General features: G+C 34.3%; 1 protein-coding gene across 13 annotated transcripts in view; it reads right to left on the reverse strand.

Moving 5' to 3' along the window:
• SNX14 (sorting nexin 14) overlaps positions 1 to 27,898 on the reverse strand; it is a 110,004-nt gene that overhangs the window by 16,671 nt on the left and 65,435 nt on the right. For 10 of the 13 annotated variants that reach the window (XM_004474839.5, XM_012518156.4, XM_023583606.2 and 7 more), the window contains exons 13-21: positions 26,823 to 26,978; positions 26,319 to 26,443; positions 25,787 to 25,845; positions 24,410 to 24,436; positions 22,521 to 22,653; positions 17,211 to 17,412; positions 14,780 to 14,863; positions 4,764 to 4,864; positions 2,935 to 3,046 (exon numbers count right to left, since the gene is read on the reverse strand). In XM_004474839.5, coding sequence (XP_004474896.3) covers positions 2,935 to 3,046; positions 4,764 to 4,864; positions 14,780 to 14,863; positions 17,211 to 17,412; positions 22,521 to 22,653; positions 24,410 to 24,436; positions 25,787 to 25,845; positions 26,319 to 26,443; positions 26,823 to 26,978 — 999 coding nt within the window. The remainder of the gene's footprint in view (positions 1 to 2,934; positions 3,047 to 4,763; positions 4,865 to 14,779; positions 14,864 to 17,210; positions 17,413 to 22,520; positions 22,654 to 24,409; positions 24,437 to 25,786; positions 25,846 to 26,318; positions 26,444 to 26,822; positions 26,979 to 27,898) is intronic. The other 3 variants (XM_058307109.2, XM_058307108.2, XM_058307114.2) reach the window with 1 other exon arrangement.

The raw sequence follows: 27,898 nt of genomic DNA on the forward strand, positions 1-27,898 counted from the left end.
ACACAATATTATGTTTTTAAGACATACCCACACTGTTTCAAGTAGCTGCAATTTTATCATTTTCATTGCTATAGGTATTCAATGTTACGAATCTACCGTAATTTATCCGTTCATTCTACTGCTGATGAACATTTGTATTGTTTCCACTTTTGGCTATTACAAAAATTCTGCTCTAAACATTTTTTTAAAAATACCAATACAAGATTTTCCAGGATATATATCTCAAGACATGAACTGCTAAGTCATTTTGTTTTTCTACATAATGCCAAACTGTTTTTCCAAGTGGTTTTCATTTATATTCCTACAGTGTAGAGAATTCTTATTGCTCCCCATTTTTACCAACACTTGGCGCATGGTATTGTCAAACTTAAAATTTTGAACAATCTGGTGTTACATTTATTTTTTTATTTATTCATTTTCTTATTAAAGAAGTTGTGGGTTTACAGCACGATCAGGCATAAAACACATAATTCCCATATCTGGTGTCATTTTAATATTATTTTAATTTGCATTTCCCTGATTATTGAAACTTCGCATCTTTCCATAGATTTATGGGGCATCTGGATTTTCTCTTTCGTGAAGTGCTTTTTTCCCCATTGTATTGTCTTCTCACTGAACTGTATGACTTTATATTTTCTAGATCCAAGTCCTTTATTAGTTTTTACAGTGGTTTTCCTATTCTGTAACTATCTTTTCAGGCTCTTTATGTTCTCATTAACAAAAATTCTTAATTTTAATACAGCTAATAGCACAGATACTTAATAGTGCCTTAAGAAATCGTTTGTTTTGTAAATGATAAGTTTGTATTCTGTTGAGTTTTGCTTCATTTTGTTTTGTAAACCATGTGTCCATAATGTCATCCTAATGTAAAAATGAGCAAAACAATCTGGTAACAAAAAGAGAGAAACCAAAAAGTTTTAGACACGAACAAGGCTATGTTACAGGAAGATTAACCTGTCCACAGTATAGAGAATTAACTGGTTCAAGGTGGAAAAAGACGGGAATCCAAGAGAATTAAAACAAGAGTCAATGAAATCCTGAAATAAGTAAATGACGAGGAGAAAGTGTGCCAAACAACAAAGAGGTACACTGATAGAATTTGCAAACTAAATAGATGCTTAGTGGCAGTATGAGAGAGAAAATCCAAGGTAATGCTCAAGTATCAAGTATGAGTAGGATGGCCACAGTGCCCTCACAGAATTAGAAGTGGGTTTCGAAAAGATGAGAGAGCAAGTGGTGACTCCAACCGGCTTTCAAATTGTATACCTAAAGGTCATACTGCATTTGGAAACATCTGCATATAGGTAAGAATGAAAATAATAGGTCTATTGAGACTGGCAAGAAGAAAACTGATGACACAGCCTTGGGAAACACCTGTATTTTAAGTGGGAGGAAGGGGTCAGGGTGGCTTGGGCAGAATGGAAATGGAGGAACAGAAAGAGGAGTGAGTCAAGTAAGAGAGCAGTATACTTTAAAGAATGCCAGAGAAGAAGAATTTTTAAAGGAAAGAAGGTTCCGAAGAAGGTGAAGAAGGGTAAAAGGTGAGAAAATATCTCTGCCTTTGATAATAATGAGATCACTGATAATCACCAGCCTGGGATGAGGATAAAGAAAGCAGTTTTTTAAACCAGTCCAAACAAGGATATGTATACTTCAAGGGACATGTAAGTCAATTCACAGGAAAATTTTAGAACAATTTTTTAATTGAAATTTTTTTTAAATTCCAATTTTTTGTGTTTGCTTATAATGTAAGTAGTATATTAATGGCTAGAGAAGACAGCTGATCTGGGTTTTTGTTGGCCTGCTATTTAGACAAATTACAAGTAAAGAATTCATCCAAAATGATAGCTAGAATTAGATGCCCAACTAATTCTACACACACACAAAAAAAATTTTCTGAAACATTATTTTCAGAAAACACTAACTTCACTCTCTAATAGTAATAACTACAATAAGATGTCTTCAGTCATCCCACTAGCCTGTGCTTTGACTATGAATTTTATAACTGCCATAATAAAACTCAATTAATATTTTTAAAAATAGAGCAAATGTAAGCTTTCTGACATCTTCAATTTCCTTTAAAATAGTACTAGAGGAAATAAAGCAATCTACAGAGTGCAAAATTGTTTTATTAATGACAAAGTTACTTTGTAGACAAGGATTAAGATTTTATTTACCTAACGTATTTTTCTAAATTATTAATGAAAAAAATGAAAACAAACAGAAAATACTGAGATACAACACAGAAATATTTCTACACAGACTACTTCATGTGTACATGGCAACAATTAAACATTAAATAGAATTTACATTCAGAAGTACCACAAAATGAAATTTGCTAAGAATATCATTCAGAATAATTCAAGTTAACTAAAAGTCAGTTTAGACAAAGTTTACTTATCTAAATTACTACTACAAACTACTCAAGGGAAATTAGATTTTAAGGAACATTTACAATGCATAAAATACAAAATAAGGAAGGATATGATATAGATTAAGATGCAGGAGAAAAAAATTGAGTCTAAAATTGAGTCAAATGTCAACAGATCTGATCTTATGAGAAACTTCAGACTGTAGCCATTCATACAGTATGTTGAAAACACACATTCACATATGCTGAAAACACCACCTCCACTTTTCTTTTTCTTTATTTAGAAAACCAATTTTAAAGATACATCAGATAACAATTTTCTATGCTGCTATCCAATCATGGATATATGGCTAGTAGTGGCTAATTAAATAATTAGAACTCACAAAACAGACATTAAAGTCATCCTCTGTCTTTGGAATTTGACTCATAGCTATACCCTATATATTATTTTCCTAAATATCTTCTACATTATTTTTCTGAATCAACCAAAATTAACCAGGTAATCTAAAAATGCTGCTGCTTCTCTTTCCCATTTATCCTCTTGATTATTTAAACTGACTTACCAAGATTTACATCTGGTAGTATCTTATCAAGAAATTGTGTTTCCCCACCATTGGGAGACAGAAAATCTGCCAGCAGTTGACTGTTACTCAGTTCTGGATGTCGCAGAAGTTTCTTGAATAAAAAAAGGAAACAGTTTAAAAATCAGAAAGTATGATAAAAACTTTATTAAAATGATTTTTTTTTAAAAAAAGCAAAAAGCTAAGGAAAGAATTTTCAGAATAATAAAAAGTTTGCAATTATAAAGGGAATAAATAGTATAGTGTAGTAGGTAAGACCATGGCCTCTACATTGAGATATGTATGGGTTTGAATCCTAACTCTTTAATTTGCTAGCTAGGTATGCTTTATATTACCCAAAAGTGAATTTCCACATCTGGAAAATGGGGATAACAACACTACCTACTTTGTATTATTATTACAGAAAGCATTTAGCTTAGTACCTGACACACAGAAAACAGGAATAAATATTAGCTAATACTATTTCTTAGTTTCTCAACTGTAAAATGAATATTAAAGTGGTATACAACTTCCTTGATAATTAAATCTGCATAAAGTGCTTTATAGAAAATTAGATGTGGAAATGTGAAATAACAATGTAGAAAATCTATTGTCTGCTTTTCTCCAACATTATTGTCCTACAGATTAACTGACTTTTTAAAGCCAAAATTAATACTTACCTAATAATATTTCAGTTTTATAATTATGAAACAATTATAAAACTTTATGAAAAGAATGCTACATAAACGAAACACCAGTAAAACATCTAATACCATATTACCAGAAATTATTTCTTCTAGAAAAAAGTTTAGTTGATTCTGTCTGCTCAAATAATGTGTTCATGGTATCAACAAAGAAAGAGATGAACAATAATATATGCTGTGTTTAAATACCTTTGCAGTAATTAATAGCTGTGTCATATTTTAATTTTCATATCACCAAAAAATTAAATGGAAAATACTTTCTGGTTTAAAAGCATTCAACTGTTCAAATATAGAAGGTCAAGTTCAAATATGCCCTTACACTGCTGGATATTTTTAATTTGAAAAGGGCATTATTTGCAATAGGAGACATCCAAATTTTACTAAATTAACACTTAATAAAAACTATAAAATTCTATGCCGAAATAAAAGGAACTTTAGGAAAAAAAAAAGTATCCTCTCTTTGGATTTAGGCATCTGATAAAGAAAGATGATCGTTAATTTTGAAGAGCGAGAAGTCTCAAGTAAGTTATTTTAAACCAACTGTACCATCTATGGAAATAATATACCAATTACACTGTTCATTTAATACAACGTGCACGAAGTAGGAAAAATGGAATTCAATTCCAAGAGGTGAATGCCAGAGAGTCAGAAGAGACCAGGAAACTGGAAAACCACATGGACTGCAAAAGGAAAAGGATTCAGAAATAAAACAGGAATGAAGACCCCAAAGTTCAGCAACTGCTAAAAACAAAGTCAAACAAAAATAAAAATAACAACCACTATTCCTAGAATGCACTTAATCTTTTATACCAAAAGCTTCTCCTGTCTGTTTTTTTTTTTTTTTTAACTTCTCACATCAAAAATTTTAAACTAAGCTCAATGTAAAACTTTCACCTAAGAAAATATCTGGCATTTCAATGATTACCAATTTAAAAATAAAAACAACAAAAAGGATTCTCTTGACAAAAAATTCATTTCAAGATCCACATGGGAAAAAAATAAAAAATGAAAGAATTAAAAAGTTCACATGGACAGATGTTTTAAAAGGAAAATCTATCTGTATAAGAGAAATCAGAGAATACTATGATTAGCAAGGCTTTAAATTAAGTAAAACAGTAGTTGCTATACCTGTAGATATTCCTGAAACTCTTCTCTCTTTGACTTTAAGAATTCATAATTTTTGGGGCCAATGATCCTCTTGGAAGGAAGCTGGGCATCAGGAAATGTGCCTGAAATTAGTATATATTAAAGTTATTACTATGATCTACTTCTATTTTAAAAACCTATTTATAATTTACTATGTCAAACTGAGATCACAATGCTACCTTGTAGTGATATGACATTATACTTTATAAATCTTCACAAAATTAGAGAGCTTCATGCCAGAAGTCCAGACTGAAGACCTTGAGACTACTGATGTCCAGAATACATTCTCTCAACAACCCAACAACCACTATTTGTTGTCAGATTTACTTAGCCTTCAAATCTAATACAACACCTTTAGAAAATTCTCATGAGATTATTTTGAAACTGGCAGGATTCTATTATACAAGATCTTTCTAATGAAATACTTGCACCCTAATGGGAAAATAGGTGGCATTTTGCCAAAAGTATATAAACCTCAAATTGGGCTGACTCCAAATTTTAGTAACAAAATGAACAGTATTGCTGAGAATCCAACCAACTTTGACTAGTCCAGGATTTTAAAGTATAGAGATAAGTTATCCGCTCAGCCAGAAACCAAAGGAAAAGTTTTTAGAGAAAGAACAAGATAAGGGTGGCACTGGCAGAGACAGACAAAATCCACTTGAAAACAAATACAAACTCAAAATCTAGGCAAAAATTATGGAATACAATTCTGTATTCTTTATCTTCCTATCTCTTTATCACCGGCTCAATCCTTACAGCAGACAAAGAATGTAATTATATGGCTCCTTACACTTCACAATTCAAGACCAGCCTGTATTTGAATCAGAAAAACCTCCACAGATCTTTTCTTAAATGAAAACATTAACAACATTCAAATCAAACTCACTGACCTACATACAAAATGAGTGGAAATACTTTATAACTCTATCTCTGCAACTAAGTAAATAGATAGGAAAGAACAATGAAAGAGAGAACTATGGGTAGCGGATTTGGTCCAATGGATAGGGCGTCCGCCTACCACATGGGAGGCCCAAGGTTCAAACCCAGAGCCTCCTGACCCATGTGATGAACTGGCCCATGTGCAGTGCTGATGCATGCAAGGAGTGCCATGCCACACAGGGCTGTCCCCCCCATAGGGGGGCCTCACACACAAGGAGTGCACCCTGTAAGGAGAACCGCCCAGTGCGAAAAAAGTGCAGCCTGCCCAGGAATGGTGCCACACACACAGAGAGTTGACACAGCAAGATGATGCAACAAAACAAGACACAGATTCCAGGTGCCGCTGACAAAAGTGGACACAGAAGAACACACAGCGAATGGACACAGAGAGCAGATAACTGGGGGGCGGGGAATGGGAGAGAAAAAAATAAATCTTTTAAAAAAAGATTATAAAAAAAAAGAGAGAACTAAAAAGAAATAGTCACAGCCTCTGTTTCTAATTGGTTTACCCTCCAAAGAAGCATTCAACTGCAAGAACAAAATCAGAACATTTGCCAGGTGCATAGCAAACATATTTAACAAAAATGATGACGATAAACTTCCAGGAAGATAGAGGATTAGATACACATAGGACATGCTACTTTCCTAGAAAAATAGTTACAGGACATGCAGAAACTATCTGGAAAACTGTTCTAGGGCTTAGGACACCAGGGAAAGGCTGGATACCACCCAGAAGAGAGGGGCAAAGGAAAGATCATTCAGCAAGGAATGTTGGTGACTAAAACCTGCAGCTGCTGGTGACCATCCCCTCACCCTGAGAGCAGACAGCCTTGAGTTCCTGGCCCGTGGCTGGCAGCTACGGATGGGAGAGTTTGCAAGGGCCCACCTCCCCAGCAAAAAGGAGGGATGTAGCTTATAGCTGACTCAGGTTTTGGCCAACAAACTTGGTCTGCTGTTTCCCATGAGACACAGTCATCCATTCTGGGTAGAGCTCTGCTACTGCTTGCCCTGGGAGCCAACAGGAGACTAAAGAGACTTTACCTTCTCAAATAACCTCCCTACTGACCCTGACTGGTTGCTGACTACACAGAATTTATCTTCTCCTGAGGAAAAGGGAGGGGTTGGCCAGCAAAGAGAGAAGCTCCTAAAGTTTGATTTAGGGAGCCTTGCCCTCAGGGAGAATTCTCCCTCACATTGTTTCTGAACTACCAGCCCAGTCGGAGTTACAGAATACCTATTCTGACTAGAGTTTGAGTGGAGAGGTCTCTCAGAGAACGCCAACAATTAGCAGACCTAGACAGTGCATGCAAGGACTTATAAAACTAAGTAAATAAAGGAAGTTTTTCCAGGCTTTACAGCCTCCCTCTCCAAGGTCCTTGGCAAGTGGTCTGCAACCCATTATTGGGTCCATGGTCTGGGTTTGAGCAATTAACAACAACAATCCTAAAGAATTAGAGCAAACTGAACCAAGAGTCAAAGAAGAGCCATAACACACAGCTACCTACCACTAAATCCTTATGCAAAAGAGAGAAATTAGCGTCAGAGTAAACTAACCATGATTATCAGATACTTATACAACAGCAAAACATTACAAGCCAAGCTAAGAAAAAGAAAGATATGGCTCAGGCAAAGGAACAAATCAAAGCCCCAAACGAGACACAGGATTTGAGACAACTAATCAATAGGGTTCATACGAATCTCCAACATCAAATCAAGGAGTAGAAAGACAACATGGCTGAAGAAATAAAGGACGCCAAGACATTGGATGAGAAAAATAAGAATTTGAAAACTTGAATAGAAAAATAACAACTTATGGGAAAGAAAGACATAACAAGTGAGATAAAAAATACACGAGGGGAAAGTGGATGTAACTCAAGCAATTGGGCTTCCACCTACCACATGGGAGGTCCCAGGTTTGGTTCCTGGTGTCTCCTAAAGAAGGTGAGCTGGCTAACAGGCAGACACGGCAAGGGGACATAACAAGATGATACAACAAAAGAGACACAAAGAGGAAAGACAATAAGAGACACAACAAATCAGGAGGCTGAGGGGGCTCACGTGACTGAGAGCCTCTCTTCCACATGGGAGGTTCCAGGTTTGAGTCCCAGTATCTTCTAAAAAGATGAGCAGACACAGAAAGCACACAGTAAATGGACACTAAGAGCAGACAGTGACCAACAACAAGGGAAGGGATAAATAGAGAAAATAAATCTTAAAAAAAAAAAAACATGAGAAGAAAAAGCAAGAGAGACTTCAGGGAAGACAGAGGATTAGGGAGACACAGAACTCACTTCCCTCCCAGGAAAATAACAAGAGGCCAGGCAGAAACAGTACAGAAAAAAAAAATGTTCTAGGGTTTAAGACTCCAGGAGAAGGAAGACACTACCCAGAAGAGACAGGGGCAAAAGAAAAAAAATCTCAATGGGAAAACTGTGAGAAAAAAGTTGCAGCTGTAGCTGCAGCTGCTGGCACCCATCCTCCCATGCTTGGGGAAGACAGCTTTGAATTCTCCAGCCTCTGGTTGGCAGCTACAGATAGAGGGGTCTACAGGGGTCCACCTCCCAGGAAAGGGGAGAGGGATGCAGTCTAAGACTGATTCAACTTCTGATGAACAAATTTGGTCTTTTGTGTTACATGAGCCCTTCCAGGCAGGGTAGGGCTGTGCTACTGCTTGCCCTGAGAGCCAGCATGGGACTAAAGAGATCCAACTCTTACAAATACCCTTTCTAATGAATGGAACTGGATATTGAGAACACAGGGGAGTGGAATTATTTCCCACCCAGGAAAAGGGAGGGGGTTGCTGACAAAGTTTGGAGAATAGCCTCTGAGAAAGTCTGATTTACGAGGCTCTGAATATACTTGAGGCAGGATCTTCTATCACACTGCTGCAGTCCGTGTGGCAGCACACACATTCCAACCAGGGTTTGAATTGAGAAGGCTGCTGAAGAGCACCATCTGCTGGCAGACCAAATAAGTGCATGTGAGGAAATGAAAAGTAAGAGATTTTTCTGGCACCTACACGCTTCCTCCCCAAGGCCCTTGGATGTGAGTCTACAACCCATTACTGGGTACATGGCCCAGATTCAAGCAACTAAACATGGAAAACCCTAAAGACAGGTTGAACCGAGAGTCAAAGAAGGGCAGTAACACATTGCCTCCTGCCACTAAATCCCTAGAGAAGAGAGAAAAACTAAGCATCAATGTAAACTCAAACTCGTTGTCAGATGCATGAACATCAGCAAAAAATTCGAAGCCATACTAAGAAAATGGAAGAAATGGCCCAAGAAGAGGGATATTATCAAAGCCCCAGATGAGACACAGAATCAACAAGGTTCATACAAAACTAATTCAAATCAATGAGTTAAAAGATAATATGTCTAAGGAGATAAAAGAAATCAAGAAGACCTGGGTGGTCCTAAAGAAGAATTTAAAAACATGAATAAATAGAACTTATGGGAATGAAAGAGAATAGGTGAGAGCAAAAACATTATCAGAGGCATACAAGAGCAGACCTGAAATGATGGAAGAAAGAATAAGTGATGCAGAAGACAGAACCCAAAATGGAAGAGAGAAAAGAAAGGAAAAATTTGAGCAGGGGCTCAGGGAGTTGAATGATAACATGAAGCACAACAACAACATGTCATGGGAGTTCCAGAAGGAGAAGAGAAGGGAAAAGCACACAGCTACTTAACAGTAAATTGCTAGGCAGGAGAGAGAAACTGAACATCTGAGTAAACTCAGCATCAGAATCAGATACCTGGACATCAGTAAAAAGTTACAAGCCATTCCAAGAAAAAAGAAGATATGACGCAGGCAAAGGAACAAATCGAAATACCAGAGGAGACACAGTACTTAAAAAACTAATCAATGAGGTTCATACAAATCTCCTAAATCAGATCATGGAGTTGAAGGACAACATGGCTAAAAAAATAAAAGACATTAAGAAGACACTAGGTGAACACAAAGTAAAATTTGAAATCTTGAATAGAAAAGTAACAGAGATTTTGAGAATGAAGGACACAGTGATATTAAAAATATAATAGAAGCATACAATAGCAGATTTGAAACCACAGATGAAAGAAACAGCAATGTAGAGGACAGAACAGTTGAAATTGAAAAGAGAGAAGAAAAAAATGTCAATTTTGAGCAGGGGCTCAGGAAGTTGAATGATAGCATAAAGCATACCAATATATGTGATGTGGGAATGCCAGAAGGAGACATAAAGGGAAAAGGGGCAGAAAGAGCATGTGAAGAGATAACAGCCAAAAATTTCTCAACTCTCTAGAAAGATATGAATATATGTATCCAGGTAGCACAGCATACTCCAAGTTGAATCAATCCAAATAAACCTATCCCAAGATACATAATATTCAGAATGTCAAATGCCAAAGATATACAGAAAACTCTGAAAGTAGCAAGAGAGAAGCAACACATAACATACAAGGGACATCCAATGAAACTTGGTGCACATTTCTTTTCAGAAATCATGGAGGCATGAAAGAAGTTGTATGATATAATTAGAGTACTGAAAGAGAGCAGCTAAGTGGAGCTGTGTGCCTGCAGGATCTGCTGCCATCAGGGCCCCCAGGTTCACTCTGTGGGCGGGAGGACATGTGGGGTGTGGCAAGCAAGCCTGGGGGAGCAGGGGGACAGGATTCTGGGTGGTGGGGACTGAGCCAGGCACCACCTCCAGACCCTCCACATCCCTGTCCACAGCTATGGCTATGTGCTACCCCATGGCCATGGGCCTCAACAAGAGCCATAAGGTGACCAAGAACGTGAGCAATTCGAGGCACAGTCACCACCACAGGCACCTCACCAAGCACACCAAGTTCATGCAGGACATGATCTGAGAGGTGTGCAGTTTCACCCCATGAGTGGTGTACCATGGAGCTGCTCAAGGTCCCCAAGGACAAGTGGGCACTCAAGTTCATCAAAAAAAGGGTGGGTCACTCAGTTCAGGCAGAACAGTTCATTCAACAAATGGTGCTGAAAGAACTGGATAGCCATAGCTGAAAGAAGGAAAGAGGACCCCTATCTCACACCATATCCAAAAATTAACTAAAAATGGATGAAAAACCTAAAAATAAAACAAGAACCATAAAATTTCTAGAAGAAATTGTAGGAAAATATCTTCAAGACCTGATGGTAGGTGGTGGATTGTTAAAGGAGATAAGAAGAGAACTGAGATGGACTACTGATGTTTAAAATATGTATGTTTTAATTAGCTTTACTGTAAAAGTATGGAAATGTATAGAGTAGATGGCAACACATAGGGAGTAACAGCTAGTTTATAAATGGGGATGTTACTGAAAATGGTAGTCTAGGGATGTAAATGCCAATTGACAGAATGTTAGAGAATAATCCAGGAACTGAACAGCACAGTAAACCAAGAGGTGGATGAGAACTGTGGCTGATGGTATAGATCCAAGAGTGTCCTTTGTAAGCTAGAGCAAATGTACATCACTACTGCAGGGTGTTAGGAATGTGGAGAAGCATGGGAAAAACATAACTGGAGTAACCTATGAACTGTGGTTAGTAGTAATAATACAATATTCTTGCATCTATGTGAAAGACGTGAGCCAAATGTACATTATGGACATGGTAACAATCAGATATTATCTTATCTGTAGCAAATGTTCCACCATTGTGACGTGTTGATGGAGGGGTGCTGTTTGGGAATTCTGCACATGTGCATGACTGTTTTATAAGTTTACAACTTCTGTCTTAAAAAATAATAAGGTGGGTTGGGGGAAAAACACATCAAATGTAAGATAAGGACTATGATTAGTACTAAGATTTTGACAATATTCTTTCATAACTTGTAACAAATGCCTCATAACAATGCAAGGTGTTGGTGGAGGGTTAATGTACGGGATCCCTGTTTGATGTTACGCATGTTTGCTTTGTAAGTTCACAACTTTTACTATACACTTAATTGTTTATGTATGTTCATATATAAATGATATAAAGATAATAATAAGGTGGGTTGGGGGAAAATACTTTGTTTACTAGTAAAATATATATATATATTTTTAAAATCCAGCTATCTCTGCTAATGGGAGTTGGGGCCAGCTATTGCTGGCTTCTCTTTTCTCCTGCTGCAGTACTTTATTTATTTTTTATTTTATTTATTTATTTTTAAGATTTTATTTAATTTCTCTCCCCTCCGCCCCCGCTCCCGTTGTCTGTTCTCTGTGTCTATTTGCTCCATGCTCTTCTTTGTCCGCTTCTGTTGTTGTCAGCGGCATGGGAATCTGTGTTTCTTTTTTTTGCATCATCTTGTTGTGTCAGCTCTCCGTGTGTGCAGCACCTTTCTTGGGCACGCTGTACTTTCTTTCATGCTGGGCGGCTCTCCTTACAGGGCACACTCCTTGAGCTTGGAGCTCTCCTACACGGGGACACCCCTGCGTGGCAGGGCACTCCTTGCATGCATCAGCACTGCGCATGGGCCAGCTCCACACGGGTCAAGGAGGCCCGGGCTTTGAACTGCAGACCTCCCATGTGGTAGATGGATGCCCTAACCACTGGGCCAGGTCTGCTTCCCACTAGTAATATTTTGACAATGCTCTTTAATCATTAGTTAAAAAGGTTTGACAACAATGTAAGTTATTGGTGGTGAGGTGAGTTATGAGAGTCCTGTATGATGTTATATATGTTTGTTTTGTAAGTTCACAACTATTATTACACACTTATTGTTTATGTATGTTTATGTATGAGTGACATACTTCAATAAATTAATTAAAAAAAAAAAAGGGTAGGGACACACATCTGTGCCAAGAGGAAGAGAGAGGAGCTGAGCAATGTCCTGGCTGCCACGAGGAAAGAGGTTGCCAAGAAAAACTAAGCCCCCTTTCTTTGTGAAATAAAAACTTGGAGGAAAAAAGAAAAGCTGAAAAAGAAAAATGGCCAGCCAAAAATTCTTTATCCAGCAAAAGTCCTTCAAATATGATGGTGAGTTTAAAATATTTGCAGATAAAGAGAAACTAAGAGAGTACGTAAACAGGAATCTGGCTCTGTAGGAAGCACTAAAGGGTGTTCTGCAACCCAAAAAAAAAAAGAAAGGAGAGGCTTGGAACAGAATGTGGAAGTAAGGACTATCAGAAAGGGTAACCGGAAAGTATAAAAAGACAGATGAAAATAAGACATGACACGTGAAAGCCAAAGAATAAAATGCTGGAAGTAAATAATGCATTTACAGTAATAACACTGAATGTGAATGGATTGAACTCCCCAATCAAAAGACACAGGTTGACAGAATGGATAAAAAAACATGACACATCTATATGCTGTCTAATAAGAGACTCACTTTAGATCCAGGGATACAAATAGACTGAAAGTGAAAGGTCAGAAAAAGATATTTCAGGCAAACAGTAACCAAAAACAGCAGGGGTAGCTATACTAACATTGGACAGAACAGACTTTAAATGCAAAAAACATGATAAGAGATATAGGAGAACATTATATATTAATAGAAGGGACAATCCACCAGGAAGAAGTAACAAGCATAACTATCTATTCACCTAACCAGGGTATCCAAAATACATGAGACAAAATCTAGCAAACTGAATGGAGAAATAGACATCTGCACAATAATAGTTGGAGACTTCAACACACCACCCACATGACTAGACAGAATTGAACAGAAGATCAACAAGGAAACAGAGAACTTAAACAAAATGATGTATGAGCTAGACATAACAGACAGATACAAAACATTGCATCCCAGATGAGCGGGTTATACATTCTTCTTAAGTGCTCATGGATTTTTCTCCAGGACAGACACATGTTCGACCACAACAGGGCTCTCAATAAATTTAAGAAGACTCAAATTATACAAAGCATCTTCTCAGATCGTAATGGAATGAAGTTGGAAATCAATAGTAGGCAGAAAAGGGGAAAATTCACAAATGTGTGGAGGCTAAACAATACACTCCTAAACAATCAGTGGGTCAAAGAAGAAATTTTAAGAGAAATTAGGAAATAACTCAAGATGAATGAAAATGAGCACAGAACTTACCCAAACTTACAGGATATAACAAAGGTAGTACTGAGAGGGAAATTTATAGCACTAAACACATATATAAAAAAAAAGAAGAGCTAAAATCAGTGACTTAACTGAACACCTGGAGAAACTAGAAAAAGAACAGCAAACCAATCCCAAAGCAGGCAGAAAGAAAGAAATAACAAAGTTTATTGCAGAAATAAATTGAGAACAACAACAACAAAAAACAATAGAGAAAATCAACAAAACCAAAAGGTGGGTTTTTTGAGAAGATTAATAAAATTGACAAACCCTTAGCTGGACTAACAAAGAAAAAAAGAAAATGAAAATAAAATCACAATGAAAGGGGGGGGGTAGCATTACTACTGATCCCACAGAAATAAAAAGGATCATAAGAGGATTAGACAACCTAGATGAAATGGACGAATTCCTAAAAAAGCACAACCTACATTGACTCTACAAGAAATACAATAACTACACAAACCAATCACATTTAAAGAGACTGAATCAGTTATCAAAAGTCTCCCAAAAAAGAAAAGTCCATGACCAGATGGCTTCGCTGGTGAATTCTACCAAGCATTTCGAACAGAATTAACACCAATCATGTTTAAACACTTCCAAAAAATTGAAAAGGAGGGGAAAATTACCCAACACATTTTATGAAGTCAGCATCACCCTAAATACTAAATCCACATAAAGATACTACAAGAAAAGAAAATTACAGACTAATCTCTCTAACGAACATAGATGCAAAAATCCTCAACAAAATATTTGCAAATCAAATCCAACAAAGTATTAAAAGAATTATACACCACCATCAGGTGGGTTTTATTCCTGGCATGAAAGGGCCGTTCAACATAAGAAAATATTCATAATATTCCACATTAACAAATTGAATTGACTGTTTGTATCACAGTATTTACCAGTAAGAGTATATAGAGGTGTCTTACATTTCTTTGGTACAATTACATAAAATCTAAAAATTAATCTGGCACATAGTTTTCAAGAAGGCAAATGTTGAAATGGATTTATACAAAAAAGGAAAACATACCATGAAACTCTGTTAATTTTGATTCAAGTACATAGAATTCAAGGTATCTTCTATAGACAGACCAATGTTCAGGCTCATGCCCAACTGCAAAGTGAATGAATATACACTAAGAAATAAAGAATTTCATAACCTGCTACCATAAGGATGCAGTTTTTAAAACATTTAAAAATAAAAATCTAGAAATTATTCCGTAGATGTAATAATTTATTATTTTTTGGCATCATATTAACACTTTAATTTTAAATTACTTTAAAAGGTGATAAATATTTATGATTTTATCTCAGAAAAACAAATTTTTTTACAACAGAAACATAGAACTAAGAAACTTCAAGTAATAACCCAATTATGATTTTAAAAATCTATTACAAAAATGATATAAATATTTTGTAAAAATCTGTAAAAGATTTTGAGTCTCTTGAATATTAACCAAATTGCCCTGATTTAGTACACTATAGAGCAGCACTGTCCAAAAGAACTTTCTATGATTATGGAAATGTTCTGTATATCTACACTATCTTTACAGCACCCAGTAGACACATGTGATAATTAAGTACTTGAAATTTGGCTGGTGCAACTAAGGAACTAAAATTTTATTTTAATTTAATTTTTATTTATTTTTTAATAGCCACATGTGGCTAGTGGCTACTAAACTTAACAGCTCAGATATAGAGTAATGGACTGCCTCTGCCAATTCCAGTCCCATCATTTATAGCTATGTGGATTTGGACAAATAATTTAATCTCACTGTGTCTTAGTTTTCTTAGTTAGAGAATAGGAGTTAAGTATACCTAACACATTAAGTAATCCACTTAAAGCAATTTTATACAATGAAGAATGTAGCATAAGCATCCAAAAAATCTTAACTGCCATTATTAGCATTAAGACAATGGTTCAAGTCAACCCAAATCACAATAACCACCAAACCACATTTATATTCAGGAAAAAAAAACCTACCTGATATAGTCATTACCTATAAAGTGAGTCCTAGTTTTCTTCTTCAAAACTGGTCTTAAAAAATCTATATAATATTTGGTTTCGGTTTTTAAAATCCTGAAATTACCGTTTTACTACACGCATAAAAATTAGTATAGTAAATGACACACTTTCTTCCCTCAAAGCCCATGGCTTTCTAAAGTACATTACATTGACAAAAAGACTGCCAAACTGCTGACAAAATTATCTTTAGAACACTGGTTTTTGTTTTTTTGTTTAAATTTTTAAGGTAAAGATCTTTTAAAATAAAGCACAATAATTATAGCTGGTTGTCTTTTGATTCTTTCCAATACTTGAAAGGCCAACAAGGAGAAGTAGCAGACAAAGTATACAAGCCAAACAAGTTCAAAACTGATATCACACAGTAATATCTTTAATGATTTGGCTGTGTACCTGTGAGAATGCTGAGGTACAACAGCAAGTACAGCAAGACTGAACAGCCATTATAGCAAATGCAAGGAACTGCCCCAGAACTGGACCGAACACGACCCTGCTTGATACTTAAGTTACAACAGGAAAAATCATAGCTAGCCATGCTAGGCATTCTTCTTTCCCTATTCCTATGCCTTATGTTCTTGAAATAGCATCAGCTTTTAAGAAAAATGAGAAAGTCTAATACTTTTAGAAAAATATATAAAGGGAATTATTAGCACTGACCTTCACACTATCCCTTAGTCACTCTCCTCTCATGACACCATTTCCTAACACTGCCACTTTTTCTCCTTCTTTCCTTACAGACACTTCCCTCTTTCTGAGCTCAACTTTTTCTGCTTATGATTCCCAAAATGTACACGATTTTTATGTGTTTTTGCTTACATCCAATGCCCACCTCTTGGCAAGGCCAGGGTGGTGACCATTTATCCTACTATGGATGCTATTTACCCTCTGTTTCTATTACAATCCACACCTGAAATAACCAAAAGAAACATGGCAAAACCTGTAGAAGTTGTGCTAGATCATGTTTTTATCAATTCTAAATAGCCCATAACAGTGAAGGACGATAAATGTTGTCTTAATTAAATTGGTATAATATGTAATACAGCACTATATGTATTAATGATAGTCAAAAAGTATAAAGGCTACTTAATTAAATAGGTATAATATGTAACACAGTGTTATACACATTAATGATAGTAAATAGATATAAAGGCTAATGAATGGCAACAAAACCATTAAAAGCATATGATATAAATGCCCAGCTGGATTTTTGGGTATCTCACAGACATCTAACTCAATAAGTATTGATTGGATTACTGAATTAACTAACTGATAATAGACATAACCTAGGAAGTCCTAAGATTTCATTCAGTTTTCTCTTATGGACACTTTTATATATGCAGTCATATTCAATAGTTAGAAATGGCAAAATATTTATATCTGATAATCAAGACAGACTCATGGGCATCTTTTCAGAAGAGAAGTCATTAAAACGTCCTACCTGCTCTTCTATCATTTCTTTCAACATCAATACAAAATACAGGAATTCTTTCCTTTTTCTCTTTCCTTTCCGAGGAGGGATCCTCAAAAAAGTCTACATATGGAATGCTAATTTTCCATGCAGCAAGGTTTCGGGGAGTATTAGGTGTGCTAACAGCCTCCATTGGAGAATCATCTTCCATTACAACAATACCTTCTTCAATCTGAAAAACATGATCAGGATGAATTCAATACTCATAGCAACTTTAGAACTATGGTATATGAGATACAACTATAAAGTAATATATCCTTATCAGTTTTAGAACTTAGAATTTGAAAATTTACCAGGCAGGTGATATCTAATTTTCTACTTTAAAAAAAGATAGAAAATTAAAACTAACAAGTTACTAGCATCAACTCTAGGCTTTGTTATATCACTTATATGTTAAGGTACAATAAAGATTATTGGAAAAATAAGTATTCAAAATGTTAAAATGTTTTAATTTAAGGAATAAAAACTACTATGCTGGTATTTTTCATTTAGGAATGTAAAATTTTATAAATGATAATAGCTACTGCTGGAGATGGCACAGATAAATTGGACCTGTGATGTTTTGGAAATTACAAGGAATAATGGCTCAATACTTCTGGAAAACATTTTGGTATTATGTATTCATAAAGAGCCATAAACAGTTTTGAAAGAAATTCCATTTCTGGGAACTAACTCTAATGAAACATCTATTATTCCAAATAAATAAAAAGCTGTGAAAAAGGTACAAGTACAAATATGTTCACTGCAGTCTTATATAGATAACAACTGAACTGCCAAATGGTAAGGAAATTCTAAAACAAAATTTGATAGATACTCTCAGAAGATTTTTATTATGAAGATAATACACACAAAAAATACCTAATAAATATATTTTTAAGCAGAAAAAAGTAAGTTTTCATAATGACCACACTTATTTAAATGGTATAGAACTGGGGGGAAAAAAGGTCTGAGAGGAATCCACTTCCGTAGAATTAAGATTTTTCCTAATCTCATCTAAAATTTTAATAACATGAATGTTTAAAACAATAAATATTTTAAAAATTACATTACTGGAAGAACAATTATTTTAAAAAAGAAAACTACATGTTCTAAAAATAGACAAACCAAAGAAAGAAAAAAGTATCTGTAATTCATTAAATTAGAAAAGAACCTTTGAATCTGACACATTTATGATACCTGGTCATCTAGACATCTCTGATTATGTAAAAGGGGACAAAATGTTACAGATCAAACACATTCATCTTGAACACACTTTTTTTAAGGCACATGAGTCAAAGGCTGAAAATATACAGGAATTCTGACTAGCCTAAGCAGAGCAAACCAGTAGAGAAAAGGAGCTTATTTCTGGCATTCTGGCATCCTACCTCTATCTCAGTTCTACTTTCTTCCCACACCTGGTACACAACCCCTAAGCAAATCCCCATTCCCCCTTATCTCCCCGCCTCCCAACAAAGTCCCGTGGCAATTAACCTTTTTTCTGTTCTTGTCCTCAAATGACTTTCAATAATTCCTAATATGACTGTTAATGATTTCAGGAGGACTTCCTAATGTTCTGATGAAAAGAAAAAAATTCTTCAAGGTCTAAAAATGAGCTCTGAAAACAGATAATAGGTGGTAGGTTTTGCTCTTTATGTAGTAAGGTTACCTCCTTATATACCTGGAAGAAGCACATTTGAGAGAAAGGACTGTCTCACTGCTTGGAGCCTAAAGTAAAAGGTAGCATTATCCATGGTTATTACAACTGCATTTTCAGTTAAAGGATCTGGCTTCTAAGAGAAAGTAAAATGGATCATAAAATGATATAGAACTTATTTAACAAACTGCCTAAGGCCAAAAAATTGGGATATTCTTAAGTAAAAAGTCCCACAAAATCAATCTAAGAAATTAAATGGGAAAACAAAATTCTTAGCAACACAAAAATATTACTGAAAGACTAAAGACAAAATTTATAATTTACTACTATTACCATTTAAATATATTTGTAATATCAGCAAAGTCTAATGAGAAATCTCCAGGGCAATATTTCTCTAAGAATTCTCAGAGTTTCCATTAATATCATTTGGAAATCATTGTGACAAAGAAAAAGGAAAAACAGGTGCTTTTTAGGTTTTCAAACAGATGCAGCCTCCACAAAGGGGATGGGCAAGAAGGGAAACGGAAGATAAAAGGGAAGGAAATGCCCCTCTATTTCATTATGAAATACTAATGTTCCTTATCATCTTCTATATGAAGATAACTGCCAGCTTACCAATAACCATATTATGTTCCAGGAGTTTTTCTGTATATTTGTTCTGAACTTGGATAGAAATGCAAGTTCAGATAGTCAATGTTATACACTGGGCTTAGGTTCCCAGGCCAGCACAAAAATGCTGATTTAATCCATAATTTATATTCAATAGTTATGAACTGATGGTATTATAATACTGTGATAGTTAGGCTAATGCATCAACTTGGCCAGGTAATTGTGCCCAGTTGTTTGGTCAAGCAAGCACTGGGCTAACTGTAATACAAGGGCATTTATGGACTTTAGTCACCACTGACTTTACTGCAGTGGTAAATCATTAGCTAGCTGGTTACAATTACATCAATCAGGGAGATTGCCATCAGCCATGAGTGACGCTTTTTCCTTAAAAGGGGAAGTGATTTCACCATTGAGTGAGAATTTCCCAGCTCATCTTTGGACAGCCAGTGTCTCCCAGAACTCATCAAGAACCTTCACTGGACATTCACTGCAGTCCCTGGTTGCAGCCTGCCTGCAGAACCTCGACTTGTACATCCCACATCCCCACAGTCACATGAGAGACTCATAAAATTGCATACTATTGACAGACATCTCTTGTTGATTATTTCCCTAGAGAACCCTAATACAAACACAGTATAGTGCTAACTGTGATTATTATGTGCTAGACAATGAACTACATGATTAATATACCTAACTTGTTTAATCCTCATAACATCCCTATATAAGCTAGGTACTATAATCCACATTTCACAGGTAAGGAAACTAACTCATAGTAAAGTAAGCAGCTTGCCCAATGTCATACAGCAAGTAAGTGGTAAAATTGAAACCCAGGCAGCCCTGCTCCAGAGTCTGTGCTCTTAGCTCCAGGGATTGCTGCCATATGATTACATCAAGGTTCCTAAAAGAATAAGTCTTCCAGCTCCCAATTTTGGATCACAAACCACTTTAGCCCTGGCAGTGAGACTGCCAACTTTCTCTCCTCTGACTGTCCTAAACAAGGTCCTACAGCTTAGAATTAGCACCATGCACTCTAAATCTTAAGTGGCACCAACGGGATCTGGGTTAGTACCTGCCTTTTCTCCTGACAATATTACAAGCTAGTTTGCCTGCTTCTCTATCGTTACTATCTTTGCTTCCAGTAAAGAATTTCCTTCTTCCTTGGGTTAGTACAAAACTGAACAAACTCTATTTGATTTTTAGATTTCTTCCTGTTCCTGAAACTAAAGTAAAAAATTCAAGTAATGAGGAGGAACGAAGAATAAAAAGCACATTTTCTGCATAAAAAGTATGTTTTAAAAGTTTATAATAACATGAATAAATGCTTTCATCATAATATAAAGTAAGAAAGCAGGATAGCAAACTGTATTTATAATATAGTCTTAACTATGTGGGTGGGAAGAAAAAGGTTTTTTTTTGTTTTTTAAAAAGAACATCACCAAAGTGTTAATAGAAGTGGTTAATAGGTAGTAGGACTATGGCTGGTTATTTTTAAATTATCTCTATTTTATTAAGAAATTGAGACTATATATGCTCAAAACTAGAAAATATAAATGAGCATTTTGAAAAAGACCCTCTGTTCTGTTCTACTATCTTTCTTTTACTCACACTTGTAAGGAAAAGCAAAAGCATAAAGCAGGAGGAAAAAAGCTAAATTAACATGCTAAAAATGAATGAACCTTATAAATGTTAATTAAGTGAAAGAATCCAGATACAAAAGGACAAATATCATGTGATTACACTGGATGAAATGTCCAGAATAGAGAAATCTATAGACAGAACTAGATGAGTGGTTTCCAGGGGACATGGAGAGGGGCAATGGCAAATGACTGCTAATGGGTATGGGGCTTCTTCTTGAGGTAATGAAAATACCCCAATAATAGTGACAGTTGTACAATTTTGTCAATATACTAAGAACCAGTGAATTGTACACTTTAAATGGGTGAATAGTAATGGGATGTGAATTATCTCAGTAAAAAGTTTTTTAAAATAAAAAAAATTTTTGTATTTTGATTATCTAAAAGGTAGAAAGGCTTAAATTAAGGTTCTCTTCCATTTAAATTATTAAGGAGAATCAGTGAACATCCTTAATAATTCATTAATACAACATGACAGTTTAGAAGGGAAGGGGTCAAGAGGAAAAATGGGGTTTGTTTACTCTTCTCTCCTTTGTCTTCTTTTTCCTGGTCATTGTCAATTTTATCACTACTATTTATCCTTTTTATACCACATTAGTGAATTTATTAAGGGCAGTGTCTATGTTTTAATAATCTTTTTAGCCCTAGAGCCAAGGTCGTTTAAAGGTAAAATGAGAATCCAGAGCCTCTGTTCGTTCAATAAAGATTTGTTAAACAAATGAAAATAAGACAAATAAGACAATCTCGGCCTTCATGGAACTCACTGGTTAGGGAGACAATCATAAATATATAATTTCAAATATAAGGCACATGTTTTAACATATGATATAGTAGGAGCACAAAGGAGGAAATATTCAAATCTACTTGGGACTCAAGGGTGTATAGAAGAGCAGCAGGGTTTTGAAAGATAAATATCAATTTTCCAAGTAAAAATAAAGGAAGGGACAGCATTTCAGGAAGGATATCATGCACAAAGATACAGAGAAATAAAACAGTATAGTGGATATAATGTGCATATAAATCAACTAGGAATCTACTGTTCAGAGACCACAGTCTGAGCAGCAAAGGGTTAGGGCACCTATTAACAACTCAATATGCCTGGTTGTAAAGAGAGAACATCAGGACATGAAGTAAAGGTCTAATCAAAAGATGGTAAATTGTTTGACCACTAAAAGTATCTCAGCTTGCAACCATTCTGCCCTGGTAAGCAATAATTTAATGCTCAAGATTTTAAAAATTAGATTAGCGCAATAAAACCACAACCAATGAAAGAATGGGGAATAGAAAGCAAATTCTAAATAAGAAGTTAGATAAGAAGAGGGAGAAAACAAATGAGCATATCCAATATTTTATGCTACAGTAAACGTTATGCCATAAAAGTAAAATGTAAGAATTTTTACTTACAAAGTCATCTTCTCCTTCAGCTAAACCATAATTAGGCAACATAGCTCCCTCCATTGTGGTGTTCTTAAATACTCCTTTAATTTTGCTACCTATTTTGCTGATTCCAAAGGATTCTCCTCTTTTCTGCGTACTCCTAAATATTAAATTAAAATTGAATCAAATACAAAGCAAATTATCAGAACGGTATAGTTTACTCTAAACAATTATTTAAAAAAAGAAGAAGAATTAGTTTTGAAAATGGTAAAATGAAGGTACAGCTAACCTAACCCTGGATTTGTCAAATCACAGATTAAATTCCAACATCTTGGAAGCTAAAAGTTATGGGGCATTTGAGAGATGAATAAAAGGTACAATATTTATTAGTATATATTTGAAATTTACCTACTAGTAAGTTCAAAACAATTGAACTATAAAACCTTTTAAAATGAGAGATCCCTAGTGGTATTAGTTCTTATTGCCATGCATATTTGAAATAAACATACAAAAATATGGTAAGACCAATGGCCAAAACAGAATATTCATTTGGAACAACTACACTACTAAAATAACATAATTCAACAGAAAGAAAATACATAAAGCCATGACTTTCTTAGTACTTCATTTTTAAATGGAACTTAGGAAAAAAATCTCTCCTCTATTACAATATTTACTCAAAATTCAACTTTATAATTACATAAATAATCAAAAGATAAAATGTATCTTATTTAAAATGATAAAAAGACAAGACAAAATGCCAAAGGGAAGGTTTAGCAAAAAGAATAAGGATAAAAGTAAATGTAGCCAAGGGCACAACCTGCTCCTGCCGTAAGTATTAAATGCAGGTTTTGCAATTTTTTTTCAAAAGTGAATATCTAAAAGCAAGAATATCTGGAAAGCAACAAACACATGTAAGTCAGAAGCAGCAAAAATGCCCTCCATTTGAGCCTACTGCCATATTTAAGCTAATATAAAAATAACTTTTATCCAATTTAAAACAGAGGATGACCGTGTAATACTGCCCTTACAATGACTGTTCTGAAATCTGACAAAGGTATGTTTTGAATGCATAACTTAATGAATAACCATTATTCCTATAATCAAAATGAAGTTATTTATTCAAATAGTGCAACAATTATAGAAATAAAACATGTTGACCAAGTTTGAACCAGTTATTTTGCATTTACATTTTACACATGTCAGGGGAGCAAATCAACTTACACTATTATTTTAAAACTGGAAAAAATTTAATAATAAGTAGAAACTAGAATATTATTTTATTTAAAGAAGGGTGAAAATAGTGTTTTTAAAAATCAGGAATGTAGACACAGTTCTACATGATAGAAGAAATATATTTCCAAAAACAAATATGAAAATGTTGGCAGAATATTATTAAAATTTCTATTATTCTAATTTCTAGATTATTCTAAGTCTCCAGAATCTAGATAGAATAAAACAACTGGACTTTTTTGGAAATATGACAAATTTTTAAATATCTCACTTGTGGTTATACCAGGAAATATGGAAACATTATTATACCTGCTTAAAACAAAACTTTAAATACAAATAATCTTAAAATAATTTAGAAAAGAAGAGCAAAAACAAAACTAGTCAATAGCCTCAATAAGCTAGATACTGGCAAAATAAATTATTTAAAAAAACTCAAAATTATCAGGACATTTTTATTTTATGGTGACATATATGATTTCAGAGAGGTAGTATCTGGAAATCAAAATAGAGGCTAATATTATATTAAAAGGATATCCCAAATAACTGATATAAAGGCAGTAATAGCACAATGTTTCAATTTTTTTTTATCCTTTTCAGTTAGTACAGAGTTTGTTGTGGGTGTACATCTTGATTTAAATAGATAATTTACACTAAAAAGAATCACATGCTATTTCAAGACTTACCGAAAATCATCCAAACTTAGGCTACCTCTGCAATAAGAGATATGTGAAATTATATAAGGAAAGGAGAGAAAAAAAAGCCCATATATTAACAAATTTCTCTTTAAAACACAAAACATTTAAAAGTTATAATAATTACAGGTGAATGGCATTCATCTTTGCAAAGGGAAGAAATCCTTACGAGTAAAACAATAAAAGGAAGAGAAACAAAGCACATTAGCTGACTGGTTTTTGGGGTCTGGGAGTATGAATTCTACACCACTAAAAAAAAGACCTTAAAAACTTAATGTATCAAGAAATAATTTTGTATTTTTGCCCTCATTTAAGCATACCATTTGTTTTATACAGTGGAAAGTTTGCAAAGACTAAGCCACCAAAAACTTGATATGGAAAATAAACCCATATTCTCCAACATGGAATTCCTATGTCTATAAGTAGATACAATCATGCATGCTTCATATATATATTTTTATAAACTCCTAGGAAAAAATAAAGGAGTGATATCTTTACAAATAATGATGATGATATTTTCCACCTTGCAAAAAAGTTATTGTATGTATACTACTTCTACTGAGGTATGATGTAAGAAATAATATTCACCATTCAAAATAATTCAAATCTATGCTGAAAATCCTTGGTTATATTTAAAAATGCAATATATTCCCCCGATGGGAGAATATGCTATCTAAAAAACAGCTTCATTTTCAGACCTGTCTACTTCTCTCTCTATACCATGTGTCCAATTTATTTATATATTTACTAGGTCCTTATTCAGACTAACTGGAAGGTGTTGAAAGCAAAATGAATATTTTTTCTCTATATTTATAGATTTTTTAAATCTGTGCTAATTGTGTACATTTAACATTGTAAAGACAAATCGGAATATTAACTACCCAGTTTACAAATAGATCAAGGCTTCTGTTACCCTTTCTATGGGTTATTTGACTGCTCACTTAAATTTCCAGTGTCAGAAAAGAAAGGGAGAAAAACCCTTCCACTTTTGTAACCAGTAAGAACTCTAATAAAACGATTTTCCCAGGGGAGAGGAGGAGTTGTCTAAAATTCTGAAATGACTGTTCATTTCACTTATGTATGCAGTCCACAGTCTTCAAAAAAGCAGGTAATCAAACACTAAAGATGTATTAACTATGAAATTAGCAAGCCAAAGATGTGTAGCTCATTAAATTTTTCTAAAAGAATTTCAGGCATTTTTAGGTTATTACATGTACTATAATGAGTGAAATGTCTTATCTACCTAAGTACCAATGGAACCACGTATTAATTCAGAAAAAATAGCTAATAAAAATAACAATGTTATCACAGAATGATTAGCATGAAGAAGTTCAAAAATAAAACATAAGTATGGTTGAATATACCCACCTGTTGAATTTTGAATTTCGTGTTGGTGATTCTGCGCCTCTTAAAAGTTGTCTGAAATACTTCAAAAATAATTATGATTTAGCAAACTAATATTTATATTGAAACATGCTACTTCACCTTACTACTTTCCAGTTTAAAGAGAAAGGAAGTTACTTAAATCAAGAGAACACCAACATAGTCAAATAGGGTAATGATTAAAATATTGCAAAAAGGGATATTAAAGTCATTTGATTTCTACAAGTCTGTAAAATAATGTGTATCCAAGAAGATGGAGGTTCTACATTGCCACAGTACTACAAAGCCACTCAGGCATATGGCAAATAAGGTAGATCAATTTGGTCCCAACCTACAGTCACAAAGACTAAAATGGTTTTGGTATTAGTTATTTATTCAGTTCGCTTCTAATCTCCATTAAGTTAGTTGAAAAGAATATTCACCTTCTTAATTAATCGTGTTTTATTTTTCTGTTATTTGAATTTTTTATAAAAATTTTTTAATAAAAATCTCAAGTAATATTAATACTTAGACTTACCTCATCACTATGGCAGAACATAGGGGTAAACACATTCTCCAACAGAGAAAGAACATGTTCATATGCTTCAAAAAGACATCTCATAGTTTGAAGTTTCACAACATCTATATATGGACCTTCAGCAACTATTTTTAAAAAATTCTACTGTAGAAATTATTTAAGAACAACATAAGTACATTATGTATTATTCTAAAATTCATTATGGTAAAAGCATACAAATAATCCTAAAATTATGTTTTTCAGAAAGTCCACTATGAAGTATAGAGATCACATTAGAATAATGAATTAAAACAACCAAGCACCAGTTCAGGCATGTATTAGCTATGTAATTTGTAAAGAAACTTCTTCATCAAAGCTTTGTCTTATCAGTAAAACAGGCCAACAGCTGCATGTGTACCTCATAGAGCTATGCAATAATAAACACAGAATGAATGAAAAAACTCTTTCAATACTGTAAAAAGCTACAGAATTCATTCTCGTCTATCATCATCATCTTTGACTTACTTTTTTGAATCTCTTCTACAATGAAGGGATCGAATCTAATTTTGTCAATACTTTCATCCAAACAGTATGTTTTATAAATCTTCTGCAACTCCTTATGAAGAGAGAGCTTTTCATCATTTGGTAACTCTGGTTGCAAAATTCTATCATTGAATTCCTCTAGAAATTCAAGGGAAAGATAATAAAATGAATGATTTTAATAAAAAACTATCCATCATAGTCCAATCCTAACTGTGACCAATATTAAAAGAAGCAAATTAAGAGCAAGCTAATTCATCATATTAAGCTTTCTTAAAAGATTCAACTGAGAATAAAATATTCAGATGAAAGGCAAACTCCATCAACCAAATATTTTAAATCTTAACATAAAATATGTAAACACTTGTCCAGCTATATCAATTTGTTAAAATTTAGAATGATAAACACATTTCTAAAATTTTCTTTAAAGAACATATTAATTTCTCATACCAAGAGTTTTCTGTTTCTAAATCTAATTTCACTAAATAACAATGCAAACTAGTATTATTTTTAGTTACAATCAAAGATTTTAACAATCTTTTCTTCCATTATGGTGGCTGAAGACTAGCTCTGGAGCTTAGTATATGAAGAACCGAATCTTTTTATTAAAATTCCAGATGGTAGTATTAGGATAGCCAAGATATTGCCTGCCTTTTTTTTTTATTCCAAGAAGTAACAGTTTTCTCTTAATTTTTAATTATCCAAACAAAAAGTGGGGGAGGGTTTAAAAACAAACAAACAAAAACTGAGCATCTAAGATCTGTGGGGCAATATCAAATTAACATACATATAACTGGAGTTCCAGAAGAACAGGAGAAAATGGGGCAACAGCAGTCAAGAATTTTCAAAAATTATGAAAGACACCAATCCAAATATCCAAGAAGCTAAGAGAAATCCAAGTGAATAAATAAAACTACACCAAGGTACATCATAGTCAAACTGCAAAAATTCAAAACTAAAGAGAAAATTGTAAAAGCAGTCAGGGGAGAAAGGGACATATTAATACAGGAGAATGAATATAAGAATGACTATAAGAATGTTTCTCATTTGAAACAATGACA

This window comes from Dasypus novemcinctus, chromosome 11 (assembly GCF_030445035.2).
Source record: "Dasypus novemcinctus isolate mDasNov1 chromosome 11, mDasNov1.1.hap2, whole genome shotgun sequence".
NCBI lineage: Eukaryota > Metazoa > Chordata > Mammalia > Cingulata > Dasypodidae > Dasypus > Dasypus novemcinctus.